The 15,806-nt window shown below is 48.3% G+C and overlaps 4 protein-coding genes across 4 annotated transcripts; 2 read left to right on the top strand and 2 right to left on the bottom strand.

Annotated features, from left to right (window-relative positions):
• Positions 1-3,492: 3,492 nt before the first annotated feature.
• On the top strand, positions 3,493-4,766 carry B0J16DRAFT_292155 (CAP domain-containing protein). Its single transcript, XM_046124317.1, has 2 exons — positions 3,493-4,398; positions 4,460-4,766. Exons 1-2 carry the CDS (start codon positions 3,704-3,706, stop codon positions 4,479-4,481), a joined length of 717 nt encoding a protein of 238 aa, XP_045978761.1. The 5' UTR covers positions 3,493-3,703; the 3' UTR covers positions 4,482-4,766.
• A 1,632-nt stretch (positions 4,767-6,398) lies between these two features.
• On the bottom strand, positions 6,399-7,910 carry B0J16DRAFT_273701 (uncharacterized protein; the record flags this gene model as incomplete). The annotated part of the gene is made up of 1 exon (XM_046123652.1): positions 6,399-7,910. One exon carries the CDS (start codon positions 7,908-7,910, stop codon positions 6,399-6,401), a length of 1,512 nt encoding a protein of 503 aa, XP_045978760.1.
• Positions 7,911-10,531: 2,621 nt separating this feature from the next.
• On the bottom strand, positions 10,532-12,281 carry B0J16DRAFT_181950 (uncharacterized protein). Its single transcript, XM_046122627.1, has 6 exons — positions 11,857-12,281; positions 11,682-11,809; positions 11,533-11,632; positions 11,342-11,483; positions 11,082-11,290; positions 10,532-11,026 (listed from the first exon to the last, which is right to left on the bottom strand). The coding sequence occupies exons 1-6, from the start codon at positions 11,992-11,994 to the stop codon at positions 10,577-10,579; spliced, it is 1,167 nt and encodes a 388-aa protein (XP_045978759.1). The 5' UTR covers positions 11,995-12,281; the 3' UTR covers positions 10,532-10,576.
• Positions 12,282-13,433: 1,152 nt separating this feature from the next.
• On the top strand, positions 13,434-15,210 carry B0J16DRAFT_181947 (uncharacterized protein). The gene is made up of 4 exons (XM_046122626.1): positions 13,434-13,747; positions 13,799-14,015; positions 14,074-14,462; positions 14,510-15,210. Exons 1-4 carry the CDS (start codon positions 13,478-13,480, stop codon positions 15,143-15,145), a joined length of 1,512 nt encoding a protein of 503 aa, XP_045978758.1. The 5' UTR covers positions 13,434-13,477; the 3' UTR covers positions 15,146-15,210.
• The last annotated feature ends 596 nt before the right edge of the window (positions 15,211-15,806 follow it).

Raw genomic sequence — 15,806 nt, 5'->3', positions numbered from 1 at the left:
TTATATAAATCGTATGGAATCCGGAGTAACTGTTTCCGAGTTAACGAGGAATGTCACTGTCTACGACACTCGATCTAGAGCTTCATTCCAACCCCGGATCCGACGGGCGTGGGATTTCGGCGCCAAGTGATTAAGAGTGAGATGTTCCTAACCTTGACTTCTTCACTAATTGACTCAGTTTGATAGGTATTTCAAAAGGACCCGGATGCGACACAGTATGATGGCACAGCCGTATATCATGGCTTGACAGCGAATCGCTCGGACAACGTTGCTCGACCGCCGAATTGACAGGTTTCGTATGGCCTTTGGATGCAATGATGAAGGGTTGCTACACGACTTGAGCCGATACGAGATTATAAATCATCAGTCATTGAAATGATTTCAAGCTCGGTGTTGGAAATGTATCGATGTAAATGGTGACGCAAGAGGTTTCAATACAGCTGGGTGCTAGCGAATGAGGCGCTGAAGGTGGTCTGCATTCCACGGGGTTACCAGCGGATGAAGATTATCGATAAGCGCATTGATGCTGCGCTAACAGATAAGTGGATCTTAGAACCGGACAACAGCCTTATCTGTTAGTTGGCTACGGCACTGCTGTGAATATGTAAACCTGAGCTGCTCAATTCCACAACATTGAAATGCGTTGGCAACAACGACGCTGTAGATCAACGCAAGGCAATGCTTGAACAGACAGCCACACTTCAAGCACACGAACATGGAGTGAAGGCAATTCATTCAATTAGCTTGAATCACATAAAGTATCACCAATTGATATTTACTCATATTAAGCATGTACTGTCACCTTACGTGCATCGAGATGATCCTACCCTACAACGCTCCCAACTCAAAAAATGGCGTTAATATTCATTTGAGGCCTCAGATAGTCCGTCAGCCTCAACACAAAAATACGAACATCTCATTTCCTTTTTGTCAGCATGACAACGCTGTGGCTGACTAGATGATCTACACCGCGATCAGAAGATCAACCAAGCGCATCGCTTAATCTCGTCACGAGCAATAGGCAATCATAATACGACACTCTCTTTTCTCATACTGCATTGAGTGAAAATCCTTAGATTTTGATGAGTGCGCTCCTACAGGAAGGTAAAAAGCAATCGGTAATCAATCTGACAGTCATCAAGTCGGAAACCAGCGCCACGTTAGGAAGGCAGCAGAAGTGGCTGTTTCAGAGAAGCCATGCAGGTCCACGTCGTTATGTGTGCAGTAAATTGGGTGACATGGTCCATGGTTCGTGCACCAGAAGCTCAGACGCACTTCAAAAACTTGACATCTTTGTGTTATGACCATGTGATCTTTTTGACAGTTGTACCGTGCGTGCAGACTCAATACTGTAGATACCATCATGTCAGTTTTCACTGATTCGTTCCATCGTTCCATCGTTTCATCGGACAGGGTCTTGTTACGCGCGGCCATCTTCTTGGCGTTCCCCGCTTCCAAGAAGTCCACTGGGCGGGTTGTACGAAACAAGGCGACATTGCATTACTGTACTGCCAGGAAGGAAGAATCAGATTGAGATCCTGGAAGAATTGAACCGGGGATGTTCTCAAACTTTATGGCAGGGCTCATTTATTTCCAACAAACAAGGCTCTGAAATGACTTAATCTAATCTTGAGACGAATCGTAATCAATGAAAACGTGATGCGAAAAGGCTGGACCAGGGAGCCCTGGTGAAAAAGAGACCGGGGAGGAGGGAGGGATCTTCGTCTAGAAGGAAGGAAAATGCAGCTTGACAACTCAAACCGCCTCGGCACTGCAAGCGGATCTTCCCCCGATCATCAGGAACGCGGCAGAAGAAATCGTTCTCGATTGTTAACGCCGATCAACTGTAACCAGACCAACTTTTGAGACCTTGGCTAGAAAAGACTCAGTAGCATTATGATTAAGCAAGAGACACCTCCACCGCAAACAAGAAAAAACCTGCAGAAATAGAAAGAAACAAAGGCGCAAAGAAAATGCAAATGATTGGGCTTACTCACAAAGGAGGAAGCGCCGTGGCGCTGTTTCGACCAAAGAAGGCCCTACTAAAATCTGTAGTGTACGGATATCCTCTATTCTTTCATCCGCTGCTTCCGACAAAGAAGAAAGGATTCAAAACACGATGGCTTGTTTCATAACTGTCGATAACCTCAAGCCAAAGGCTAAACCCACTGAGCGGGTTGTTTTTTCTGGTCCCCCTTTTTTTCTTGGTTGTTTTTTGCCCCCATTTCGATGACATTCTCGACGCCTGACAGCTGGCACATTGCAAACTTGGCGCAGTGAATGGCCCTTTTAGACCAATCACAGGCGCACTCGTCCCTTGCAGTAGCTCTGTTACAGCGGAACGGAACAAACGAGTCAAGAAGGGTCACTAGCAAAGTTTTTTACTCTATTTTTCGTGTCAAACAAGACCCCCCTTTCTAGGGAGAGGGATAACTATGGATATGGATTCAAGGGGGAAGAGGATGTTGTGGTTTTGCATCAATGATCAATTTCCAAGGCTGATGGGATGAATCCCCATGTTGGGGAAATTCGTGCTTGGCTTGTCGATTGATCCTTGCGTTTTTCTCGGGATATTATGGACTTGTAACGTTAAGCGATATTGGAGCCGTGATTTGAAAAGCCGGGGGATCGATACCTGTACCTTGTCGCTTCAGCGTACGAGTATAGGACCAAAGTCTGTGCGTGGCATGCAGAGAGCGATGTGCCGCAACATTGGACGACAAGATGATGTGATGGGGTCTCAGAATGGCTGATGCACTCAGCAGTCTTTGCCTCCTCCGCGCTTTGTGCTCCCTCTTTTGCCGCTTCCCCCTCTCGTCTAGCTCTTAGTGGCGCCAACAAAAACAGCGCCGTTGGTTTTTTAGTCAGGAACTAAAAGACTGGGCTCGGTATGTCATCTCGTCTCTTTTTCTTTGATGGCTGCATTACCACGTCAATACGAAACAAACCAGACCGTTTTCTCGACTGCGTTCTTTTTTCCTGCTGCTTAACATTGCAGGATCGATAAGAGGGGTTTCAGTGTGGCATCCAAATCCCAATCCCCACAATCGTCATCCGGAGCATCGGGTGTCATATTTGATTTGATGTTGTGCAAGCCTTTTCTCATTGGATCGGGACGCTGAGGCCCATCAACGGCTTTTTTGCACGCAGTACAAGAGAACATGCAACCAAGCCTTTACCCCTGGTCTAGTCTTAGTCTTCTAGCCAGCCCCCCCATGCCCTTTGATCCAGGGGTAATGGCAGCCCATCGGCCGGTCCCAACTCTTTGAAACACACCAAAGATCCGCTATTCTTTCAATGTTGGCGGGCCAGGGTCTCGGGCTGGGCTTAAGGCGTACGCGCATCGAATTTCCACTCTGCACATAGGATGAGACCTCAGTGAACCAGTCGGGATCGACGTGACACCCCCATTGTCCAATGGGATCGGCACTGCACTCTGAATGTCGTACAACTATAATATAACCTTCATTCCGTCCCCCTCTCACTTCTGATTCCCTTTATCTCTCTCTCTTCAGACAGTAAACCACACTCCTTCCTCAACAGGTTCACACTCATTATCCTTGAAGGATTCTATACATTCATTCCAGTCCTTCCAAACGGTCTTTACCCTCAACACCTCAAAATCTTATTTACTGCCCGACAGTCCTGGTGACGTTAGCCAAAAGAAATAAGCAACAATCTCAAACTACAACAAACCATCAAAATGCATTACTCTACCTTCGTCGCCTCCATCATGGCCGCTGGTGCCATGGCCGCTCCTCACTACAAGGTCGTCACCCAGTACGAGTACGTTACCCAGGTCGTTACCGCCGGCCACGAGCAGGCCCGACCTACCTTCAACTGGGAGCGCCCCGCCCCCGTCGAGGTCAAGCCCACCACCATCCGATGGGAGAAGAAGCCTAAGCAGACCTACACTCCCGCTCCCGTCAAGGAGGAGCCCGTCAAGGAGGAGGAGCCCGAGCTCGAGCCCAAGGAGCCCGCTTCCGGTGGCAGCTCCGGTTCTTTGACCTCTGACCAGCAGAAGGCCGTCGATCTCCACAACGAGGCCCGTAAGGAAGTCGGCAACCCTCCCCTCGAGTGGGATGAGTCTCTCGTCTCCGGTGCTCAGGAGTGGGCCAACAAGATCGCCGCCCAAGGCAGCCTTACTCACTCCCAGGGTGAGGATGGTGAGAACCTCTACATGGGTACCTCCTCCACCCCCTTCGCCGACGCCGTCGAGGCCTTCATCAGCGAGAAGAGCCAGTACAACGGTGAGGCCATCTCCGGCTCCAACTACATGGGCTTCGGTCACTACACCCAGTGCATCTGGAAGTCCACCACCAAGGTCGGCATGGCTGTCGCCAAGAGCGCTGACGGCGCTTCTTACGTCGTCGCCCGTTACCAAAAGCCTGGTAACATGTAAGTCTTCCCGCTCACTCTCACCACCAACGTAACATTCGCTAATCTCCACTTTCTACAGGATTGGTGACAAGCCTTACTAAAGAGTCAACTAAACTCCTCTGATGTGGATGCAATTTTCTTGTTCTTTTTTCTGGGTTAACGATTCATTGGATATGTATCTTTCTCTTCTTCTTTTTCAAGGCTCATTTCAGTTATGAGAGCGTCTTTTTGACACGGGTCTTATGAACTCCCGACTCACCCACCTTCGCTTCGTTTCAATAAAACATCCGCCGCTATTTGTTGGCAAGGCATATTTGGTTCTATGTTGATGTTGCATGTACATACATATTCGACTTTTCGCAATGACGAGACTTTGCATTCACTTTAATCACTGTGCCTTTGAGTGACTGTATAATAATTGTGTGATTTCTATGATGAAACTAGCCCAAGTAACTTAAATTTCTTTCGACAACATCCATTCGAAGTTGTACGCGGAAGCCAGGATACCCTTGCTCGGGCCCGATGCTTTCCGCCTCGTGGTGACGTAACTCCAACCGGTGCATCTTCATCCGATTCAGGGTTTCTGAGCCTCGGCTGCATGTTGACATGACCTTCCTTTCTTTCATAAATCCTTGAGCCTGTTCGTACAGTATCCTATGAAACAGCCTTGGCCTGCGTAGGATGTGGCCACTTGGACATGCACCTTGTCGTCGTTAGGATCCGGTCGTCAGGGTGTTAGCAGAATTGATTGCCAAAAGCCTAAAAGACGAAATAGTCCAGTCATCTTATGTTATTTTAGATGAGCATTTAGGCTACTTTATTTTCGTAGCCTAAGCCTCAGACGGCAATACTTCTGTTACCTACCTAGCCGGTACTATGCGGCTGTGCCTCATGAAGTGTCACGTCGGTCTCTGTGCAAGTCACCCGACTCAGCATCCAATGTCCCGAGAATCAACACACACGACTTTGATTATCTCATTATATCGGTAGTTGATCTTCCTGTGAGATGTTAAGGTATAGTATTACTGCTGTCTGATCCCATGACTTCACCAACAGCTGTCAAGCGACTCAACGAAAGCGTTCAGCAAAGTCAAGGTGGAACCCGAGGTTGATAACAGAAACGGCTTTGTTCAACCTGTGTACAAGTACCGGGGAACTATAGACCAATCATAACGCTGCTATTATAAAAAATCACATAGTCTAGAGCCTCTAGATGAGCTGGGGCTCTGTGGCCAGTTTACATATCTCAATCAGTGCCGTAGGAGCAGGTTCTTTCAAATTAAGAACAACATGCCATTCTTCGGGCTTAAAAGATGGTATAAAAGAAAACGAGTCGTTCCAGTTTGCATCGCTTTGTGGACTTTTCACAACTACACAATTACACATACGCAAATACACACCGGCGCCTGGAGACCAAGATAATCGTCCTGTCTGCATCATCAGAGAAACATCACATTGCAAAGGTCTGGACCTCGACGGTTCAAGTAAGTATTCCTCAGGGGGTTAGAAGAATTAACCCCAAAAACCTAAGGGATGAAATAATTTAGTCAATTTATGGTAGCTCAAATTAGCATTTAGGGTACTTTATTATTTTGCCTAAGCCTTAGAAGATAATTCTTCTATCACCCACTTGGTATCCACTGATCAATCGGACATGAGCATACATATATGCATGTGAAATACTCCATTGAATCATTACTCTCGTCTGAAGACCGAGGTCGCACATAGCAAGCACGATGAAGAAAGAAACCTTGGAAACTCATCAAATCATGGCATAATCATTAAAACTTTTTGGGCATCTTTTGCCCTCTTAGGTCTATCTGAGGTGTGCCTTTCTGAATGGTATACAGGCCATCCGCTCACCCAATCCGTAAATAGTCATTAACCGATTCGTCAAATCGCGCTTCGCTGTAAAACTTCCTAATCATAAGGGTAAGAGACGAAAGATATCCTAAGTCTTAGGGGACAATTTCGATAAAAATGTCCTAAACTTTAGGAGATAATTTCGTCCGACCAATTTAGCTGACGTACTTGGGGATAGTCTCCATGACACCATCCTTAGTAATCAGCTCCATGGCCTTAGTAACCTCGTCAAGGAAGCGCTGGTCACCTCGCAAGTCGTCACCGAACAGCTCGCGCACGCTCAGAATAGAGCGGGGGTCGGGACCGCCCTCCTTAGCCAGAGCCTGGAGCTTCTCGCGCAGCGGATCGTCAACCTCGAACTTGTTGCCCTTATCATCAACACCCTTGATGTAGATGAACCAGCCGGCAGCGACGAAACACAGGCGGCGGAAGGGACCAGTGCACCAGATGTTCTCGGCGATGGAGGGCATGATGAACTGGGGGATCTTGCCGGAGGCGTTGAGGGCAACACGAGGAATCTGATCCATGATGGTGGGGTTGGAGAATCGCTCCATCAGGGTGTTGCAGTACTGATCGATGTCGACGCCGGGGATCTCGGGGAGGAGAGGCTTGACCTCCTCCTGCATCATCTGCCAGACAAACTTGCGGTAAATGGGGTGCTCCATGACCTCGTGGACGTACTTGAAACCAGCAAGCTGACCGGGGTAAGCCATGGCGGAGTGAGAGGCGTTGAGGAGACGAAGCTTGTGCTTCTCGAATTGCTCGACATCGTGAACGTCAGCGACAACCTGGACACCGACCTTCTCGAAGGGAGGGCGACCGTCGGAGAACTTGTCCTCAACAACCCACTGCATGAAAGGCTCGGTCACAACGGGCCAAGCGTCCTCGATGCCGAAGTTCTCGGCGAGCGACTTGATGTCGTTCTCAGAGGTGCTGGGGGTGATACGGTCAACCATAGCGTTGGGGAAAGCACCCTCCTCGGCAATCCACTTGGCAAGCTCAGGGTTCTTGAGCTTGGCGAAAGACTCGAGCATGTTGCGGGTGATGGAACCGTTCTTCTGCATGTTGTCGCAGGACAGAACGGTGAAGGGCTTGAGACCCTGCTGGTGACGGCGGGCAAGAGCGGCGTAGAGGAAGCCGAATGTGCTGATGGGCGCGTTCTCGTTCTCCTCCTTGAGATCGTGCTGGATGTCGGGGTGCTCACTCTTCAATTCATGGGTGTTCTCGTTGTAGTAGTAGCCACTCTCAGTAATAGTGAGAGAGACGATGTGTGTGTCGGGATGAGCCATCTTGGCGATGACAGCCTCACGGTCATCGGGAGCGAAAATGAAGGAGTTGATGCTGCCGACGACGTCGGCGAAGCTGCCCTTTGCGGAGCGCTCAATTACGGTGTAGAGGTGGTCTTGGGCGTTGAGGACATCGCGCATGGCGGCATCGTTGGGACGCAGGCCGATACCGCAGATGGCCCAATCGGTCTCACCGTGCTTCTCGAGCAGCTTGTCGACGTAAACAGCCAGGTGAGCTCTGTGGAAACCACCAACTCCGACGTGGACGATGCCCTCCTTGAGTGCCTTGCGGTCGTAGGTAGGGACCTGCACCTTCTGGTCTCCTTGCTGCGCAATGGTGGAGAGGTTGTTGCTGGTAAGCTTTAGGCGTTGTTGTGTCATTTTGGCTGTGTTTTAGAGTATTTTAGGGAATTTTAGGGAAAAGGGTATCAGGGAATGAGATGAAAGAGTAGATTTGGGGATGATAGACAGGGAAAAAAGTCGCTTTTGGTGTTGAGATGAATGAAGAAGAGATGATTGAGTCGAGGTCGAATCGTTGAAGAAAAGGAGGAATTAAGTTGTTAAAGAATGAGGTCACCGCTGGATTGACCGCCCGGGTTATCAATGAATCCAATGGGTGAGACCTTGAGGCTGGAAGAGCGGGGGACCTTTCGGCCACAGAGATTTCGAAGGTTCCCCCGTGTTCGGTGGACTCCCGCTCTTACCTTTCTTTGTTTCGCCCTGCCACTGATCTGACACTGCAATTGTTCCCCTTCTCTCCTTCCTCTCCCTCTCCTTCGCGTTGTGGCTAAAAACTTGGTGGGGCTTCGGCATCGTTTCTCCAGTGCCTTTTGGTGAGAGGAGAGCAAAGTTATGGGGCTGGTGACGTGAAAGGACCCATAGTTTAGCTTTATCGGCTTATCACAGCACAGCTTGAATCAGCATCAATCAATCAATCTTGCTGCCTGTCATTCAATTGAGGGGACCCTGACCCTCTCTTTACGGTGGCGAATGATGCAAGATTTTCATTGATCTCTTGAATTGTTTCCTTGAAAATCTGAATCTGCACTCTGCTGCAGAATTTGATCAGCCATGATGACACATCGTCATAAAAAATGGGATCTTAATTCTGCCATCTAGCATCGTCATAGCTGTTATCAATTCCTCTTATCGCAGAAATCATAGCTTCAGAGCTACAGTGGATACCTTTCCCCTCCCTCCTCCAAAAACAAGCTCGCGCACGTTCAAATCTAGGTCGGGTACCTTGAAGGCATCGTGGGGGTTGGCTTGGAATTCTAGTCTCCCGTCCCCAGGGGAAATTCCCAGATGTCCATGTGATCATTCATCCATGTCAGGGACAAAGTCAGCCTCATGCTTGCGGCTCTCAACGCGATAGGTCCGGTCTCATGACCACCCTCCCGCATCGCGTTGAGCTGAGAATAAGCAGGGGTAGGCTGAGCTTCCCGGCCCCTAAACAGCGGTCAACTGTCGGGTACCACTATAGGCAGCAGCATAAAAATTCGTCGCGCTCCAAAAATACAACCTCCAATTGAGACAATTGACTTTTAGCGCAGGTGTAACAGAAAAGTTAATCTCTTTTTCACATCCATCAACAAATTTGTCAGCCTCTTAGCAAATTTGTTGAATTGAGGACGGAAACTTTGCCGAGAGCGCTGTGTCCGAAACTCGGAGCAGTCGCGACTGGTGCAACCTGCGGGATTGCGTGTCCTTGCCTGCATACAATTTGAGACGTCAGATCATCCGGACTTCAAATCTGGCAACGCCATTTGGCCAGAATTAAAAAGCAAAGTTGCGGTGTCAAAAAGTCTCCAAGGATCAATAATGTTGGAGTCACATGGTTTGAATATTCGATGGAACATGCAGTTGAACCCTTCGATTGACTATTGATGTCGATGCCTCACAGCCATGAGAGCAACGTGGTATCATGACACGACCAACTGTCTTCTGATGGCTTATTGCAGATGGTTAATGCATCAGCTACCCTTATTGAAAGTGTAAATATGTTGAGAAAAGCTTATCCGACGGCTTCAGCAACCACACTGCCGACGAACAGCTCACTCATGTATGGCCTGGACAGAAGGACTGGAACGAATGAGGAGTACTTGTGAAGATGCTCTAGGACCAAGCTGTTCTAATGTTATGGCAGCTCAAAACCTGTCGTCATGATTAAATTGAGGCTTGGCAAGAAACACAAAGACGCATCTGGTCGAACTAGGAACAACGCCTTGGTGCTGGATAAGACCGGTTGGCTGTTAGGCATGAAGCCTATCTTGTACTAGAGAACATCTTGCAGCGCCTACAGTAAAGTCTGTCTTCTCATCGCTGAGTAGTTCGTATGAATCGCCAAGGCACGTCTTGGAACCTCATATGGCATCTTCGATGCAAATGAAACACTCAAGACGATACATTTGAATCCCAGTCACTGGATGACCCTACCTAGCCAAGTTGATGCATCCCATCTTGTTGACTACCACGGAAATAACACTATCAGGAGCGAACAGACATCGGGATGGCTTCCCCGGAATCCACTCTTCACGATCGTCTCGGCAATCTTCGTCCAGTGATCTCCATCAGGGGTGTACATCCTCCCATCTACTGCACGAGATACAGAACAATCTCAAGGCTCATGAGCCATGGTACGGAGATGTGCAAGGAAAGTCACGTCGCTATTCTCGTAGGTGTTCGTTTCTGTCTGATTTGATAGAAGGACGAACTCAAGGTTAGGCCACGATCTACGTGCATGGTACGGTAGATCTGCAGTGACAGGATAGCTGGTGGGTACACTTTCGCCACTCCCCAAGTCAACTTAGAGCATCCGCTGCTTGGCCCGTGTTGACTATGTTGTTGAGAGAAACAGGTTAGTCATAGATCATCTGTAACTGAACGCACTCGATAATATCTATGAGCAACCACGTTAACAAGTTAATTCGTCACATACAAGTGAGAACGTCATATCGCCAGGATGGAACCGGATATGAGCATCTTATAAGAATGAAATTATATACAAGTTTATCTAATTTATATACTAAGAAAGTCACGCCTCCAATCTACCATGAACTTTCAGAGTTGCGCCCATTTCTACTCCCCCCACCCTTCTTATCCTCGTGAACGATTTCCACGACATTAGAGACCACAATGCCCTTTTGATTATTCCTATGACCCTGGGGATCCAAGTTGGTCATTCCATGCGCCTCTGCCTTGACAATACGTTCCTCACTGCCATTGAAAGACATGTTTCCTGATATTGGGTTCGCGGTCGGGGGTCCACGTCGACTGGGATTCTGGCTCTTGCCACTTCGACCTCCACCACCGATTGTTTGAAAGTGAGAGGGATACTGGTAAGACGCCTTATCCGATGATCGCAGTATACTTCCGAATACTGGAGTGAGCCAGACTCGGAAGAGTGGGAAGAGAATTGGTAGGTTGGTTGTCATTACGGCGACGAAGGCTTCGCGTGTACCCCATGAGCCAGCTAGTTGAGCTCCATTAACAGGATCCTAAAATGCTATGTTAGACAAAGAGTGGTTGTATAATTCCATTGTTGAGACGTACCACGAGAACAAAGACGCTTTTCAACGTAGCGCAAACAAGAACAAAGATACCCGAGCCAAGAACAATGCTTGAGGCAATCTTCTTTATAGTCTTCAAACTGGATCCCCAAAGCATCGGGAGGGGAATGGCGATAAGGTATATGTCGGTCGAGACGTTGGAGGCGAATGAGGCCCAGACGATGGGTTTCGAGATGGCTGCTTGGCAAGAGTCTGATAAATAATGTTAGAAATGGTTGAAGCAAGGATAGCAGAGACACATACTGCCTGGATCGGGACTGATCTGCCAGTATTTACTGAAGGGCTGGCAACCGGCGAAGACTGCTATCATTGTTGCGACGAAGGTACCGATGACCAACCCGAACCCGATATATATCCGAATGCGATACGGTCGTCCAAGTCCATTCTAGAAAGGTTAGTGATGGAAATTTGGAAAATCTGACCGAGGATCTTACAGTGAGACGGGTGTAGAAGTAAAGCATGGATAGCTTCAAAGACCAGATGAGGGCGGAGTAAATGGTCCAACCAGCAACCTGGATTTTAGAGCCGACCACCCTATCAAGGTCAGCATACAAGGTAGAAGACATGCATGTAAAAATCTTACCGGAAATTGTATTCTGGATCGCTAGGGGATAATGCAGCCCGTTCCGCGTCCGTCATTCCATTGTTGGCAAGGCCATGAGCGAGTATCCCTATATTGTATGCAAGCGTCGTCTGGATCGTATAAAAGATCTACTGGAGTTAGAGTCGTCCCAAGGTCGGAATTTACAGAAACTCACAATGCTTATAGCCATTAGGTAATCCTCTGCTTGAAGACTTCTGAAGCCATCCACCCTCATTCGAGCATAAAACCTCAGAAACGTCGCAGCAACACCAACCCCATACAAAGTCCAGCTCTCAGTCACGGCATCAGACATCCTCGCTTATCAACCAAAAGAAGGAAAGAAAAGGAAAAAGAAGTGAGAGAATATGCAAAGATCTGCGGCGCAGACACATGCCGGACATGTCGGTCCATATGTAGGTGACAGCCTGGCAAGATCGATCGTCATGCCGTGTCCACATGCAAAACACGAGCTGAACTCTACTGCACTGTGCAGTACCTCACCAACGAAGGATTTACATATGCACCCCTGAGATTAGCGGACGCGCATCCGGTAGGCGTACCGTACGGATGGATTATCGACTTGTCGTCGGGATTAGCTGGGGATGAATTTTACAGGTTGATGTGCCTGACGCTACTACGTAAGTGCAGGGCTAGTACTAGCTGAATCAAGAAAATGACGCGCCAAGAGCCGCATTGTAAAAATGTGATTTGATATGGCCTTTTACGAAGACACGTACGCAATAGCATTGTGCATATTTTTCAAGGTTATGAAAGTGTTGGTAGGTGGATAACAGATGAATTATCTTCTACGACTGAGGCCGCCAAAATAAAGTATCCTAAGTGCTAGCCTACGTTGGGTATAAGGTGATAAGTATATTTCGTCCCTTATGCTCTTGGAAGCCAATCCTTCTGACACCCTGACGGTTGGGAGACTCGCATTTTTGCATGGCTCGGTTATTTCTCCCCAAGCACGGATATGGTCGCAAAGTGGAAGGTGACATTGCTAACACGACCTTAATTTGTAGCCAAGCCCAAGCATTATTTACCTAATGTTTAGGAACAGTAAAAGGCATCTTAAAAGAAAGATTCCACTCTGAACAACACGTTACACCATTTTACCAAACTTTTCAGGCAATGAAAGCATGTGTTTGCAGACCCATAGCTCGGTAACTCGGATGCCTCGGAAGCCCTCAATCGCGTCAATCATCCGAGATCAATTGATCCTCCAGAATCTTCGCCTAGATTAAACTTCGCGATATCCCCAATCAGATTGATCTCTGCTTCGGCGAATTCACGTCAAAGCGTGGATTGACATTTCGCTCTTCCACCAAGCGGCTTCTTTGCCATCTTCCTTCGCTCTTGACTACAAAATCCTTTGGATGCTAGGCAAAGCTAGGAAGGTAAAAATGCCCGAATTAGCTCCACAACGGTTTTGTCAAGAGGATTTCCCGCACCGGGGGCCCGGTCCGCAAACACTAAGCGTGGATCCCCTGGATCCCCTAGACATGAAATCTGGGCGAAATCTCTGGTCCCTCTGCAGGACAGTGGAGGAGCTAATCGGTGCGAAGGAAGCAACGATTGCAGCTGAAATGAGAAAAACGGCAAGGATATTCATCTTTTGCCCAGTCTCTCGGCGCTCTTCAACTTCGGTCGCATTAACCAAGTTGGTCGATGTATGCATGGATTATTAGTGAGACGACCAGGCGATGCAGGTTATATAACACCTCCTGTCCTGACCCGCAGATCCTGTGTCTTTTTCAGCTTAGGGTCGAGGTTTTCTTGTCTTTTGTGTGTTCATGATGTATTTCAGTATGAAGTTTCTCGCGACCGTGACGGCGTGGGCTGCCACGGCTACATGCGCAGCCACTCCGTTTGCTCGTAGTGACGCTGCTGGCTCATGCTCTGAAGACCTTGGTCAGCTTGGTAAGAAGCTGTCAAAGTCGGCCAAGATTTACTGTCCTGGATCGCCTGAGTTTGAGAAGGCTACTACTCGTTGGTCTGTTTTGGCCGCACCCAAGGTCAACATTGTTGTTGTTCCCGGTACTGAGCAAGATGTTGCCAAGACGGTATGTGTTTCGTGTTTGAGACTTTATGATTATATCTAATCAGTTTTGTAGGTCAAGTATGCCAACTCTAAGGACTTGCCTTTCCTCGCCTACAACACAGCCCACGGAGCCATCACCACTCTGGGCCGAATGGACCATGGTATCGAGATTTACCTCAACCAATTGAACACTGTCGAAGTCGCTGCAGACGGCAAGACTGTTACCATCGGCGGCGGAACGATGTCCAAGAAGGTCACAGACACTCTTTGGGCCGCCAACAAGCAAACTGGTACGCCCCAACGTCCTTTTTATTTTTCAATTTTGATTATGGTACTGACCATTCCCAGTGACCGGCACATGCGAGTGCGTTAGCTACATGGGTCCTGGCCTTGGAGGCGGACACGGTTGGCTGCAGGGCCATCACGGTATCATTGCAGATCAGTGGGTCTCGATGAACATCGTCCTTGCCGACGGCTCCTTCAAGACCATCAACAAGAACTCTGATCTTTGGTGGGGTCTCAAGGGTGCTGGACATAACTTTGGTATTGTGACTTCTATCACTTCAAAGGTTTATGAAATTCAGCACCGTGATTGGGCTATCGAGACTCTTGTCTTTAGTGGCAAGGACGTTGAGAAGCTTTACGATGCTGCGAATGAGCATCTGTTGCGAAAGCAGCCTGAGGGTGTTATCAACTGGAGTTACTGGGTCCATGATCCTACTGCCGATCCCGAAAACGTGAGTCTCTCTTCTAGTTCTCATTTATCCATTTCTAACGTTCCCAGCCTATCATCCTTTTCTGGCTGATCCAAGAGGGTGTCAAGACCATTGATCCCAAGATCTCCAAGCCTTTCCACGACCTTAAGCCCATCGCCATCAGTCCCGAGTCCGGCGATTACCGCGACTTGGCTAGATGGACTCAAATCGATATTGATGCGGTCCCATGCCAGAAGAACGGCCTCGTCAACCCTCGCTTCCCTCTTTACCTCGAAGAGTACAACGTTAAAGCCATGACGAACGCATGGAAGCTCTTCGCTGCCGAGACGGGCCCCAAGTCTCCCTTTAACACTTCCATCTTCATGTTCGAAGGATATTCCACCCAGGCCGTCCGCGGCACCAACGCCAAGGACTCTGCTTTCGCTTTCCGTCACGAGAACATCCTTACTGCTCCTTTAATCACTTACAAGCCTGGTGATGCCGCGCTTGATAAGAAGGCTGCCAAGATCGGTAACGACTTGCGTGATATCCTCCACCGAGCCTCTGGTCAGTCGAGCATGAGTGTCTATGTCAACTATGCTTATGGCAACGAGAAGCCTAGCGACTGGTATGGAAGTGAGATTTGGAGACAGAAGCGTCTGCAGAGCTTGAAGAACAAGTACGACCCCGAGGGCAAGTTTAGCTTCTTTGGACCTGTTGCCTAAACATGGATCAGGAAGTACAGTGGTGCTGTGTCGTTCATAGTACATGATTGCAATAGTAACCTGTAATAAAACTTTTGGTTAGAATTGAAGACCTGACTGCTGCACCTTTTTGTGATATCGACATGATCTTCTTGGCGTTAAAACGATATGAACGGGATTTTGGAATACATATTGCTCTTGGGTGGAACTGACCTCATCCTTTTATATCTGTCTGTTGAAGAGATGTCATGGATTATCTCTGATTCTTACAATTTCAAGCAAAGTCTTGGTCCTCATGAGTTCCCACGGCTGGCTACTTGGACTCATCGAGACAGGATCAATGCTAAGACTCAACAAACAGCCGACACGTATAATGGTTAATCGAACTCATCACAGACAATTGACTTTGAAGCATCGCTACCATTGAGAATCCACCGACGGGGCGCTTCGGACTATACGGTCGGGTATCTGGGAAAATAGATAGCAGGATTCATTGACATCGAAGGGGGAAGCTTGGCATGGGCTAAATATGACTGGGGCTCCAGCTGAAGAAGCTGAAGGGGTAATAAAAAGACTGTGCTTTACGCCGCACCCTGTCTGCATCTGACCAAATATACGGATGCAGCGGAGTGTCTTCTGCATCACTGTTTACGTACATACAGTAGTAAGGGTGCCATCGGGA

The sequence above is a fragment of the Fusarium flagelliforme genome, assembly GCF_020744385.1.
Source record: "Fusarium flagelliforme strain FIESC 12 MPI-CAGE-AA-0113 chromosome Unknown B0J16scaffold_7, whole genome shotgun sequence".
NCBI lineage: Eukaryota > Fungi > Ascomycota > Sordariomycetes > Hypocreales > Nectriaceae > Fusarium > Fusarium flagelliforme.
The sequence above is the reverse complement of the archived record's forward strand: the minus strand, read 5'-3'. Positions and strand labels throughout refer to the sequence as shown.

Bases quoted from the DNA above. Each gene is read 5' to 3' on its own strand.
- B0J16DRAFT_292155 (XM_046124317.1), top strand. From the start codon at position 3,704: ATGCATTACTCTACCTTCGTCGCCTCCATCATGGCCGCTGGTGCCATG. The intron at 4,399-4,459 runs GTAAGTCTTCCC...CACTTTCTACAG, and splicing joins TACCAAAAGCCTGGTAACAT to GATTGGTGACAAGCCTTACT.
- B0J16DRAFT_181950 (XM_046122627.1), bottom strand. From the start codon at position 11,994: ATGTCTGATGCCGTGACTGAGAGCTGGACTTTGTATGGGGTTGGTGTT. The intron at 11,810-11,856 runs GTGAGTTTCTGT...TAACTCCAGTAG, and splicing joins ACCTAATGGCTATAAGCATT to ATCTTTTATACGATCCAGAC. The intron at 11,291-11,341 runs GTATGTGTCTCT...ATTATTTATCAG, and splicing joins GATCAGTCCCGATCCAGGCA to ACTCTTGCCAAGCAGCCATC.
- B0J16DRAFT_181947 (XM_046122626.1), top strand. From the start codon at position 13,478: ATGATGTATTTCAGTATGAAGTTTCTCGCGACCGTGACGGCGTGGGCT. The intron at 14,016-14,073 runs GTACGCCCCAAC...GACCATTCCCAG, and splicing joins GGCCGCCAACAAGCAAACTG to TGACCGGCACATGCGAGTGC. The intron at 14,463-14,509 runs GTGAGTCTCTCT...TAACGTTCCCAG, and splicing joins CTACTGCCGATCCCGAAAAC to CCTATCATCCTTTTCTGGCT.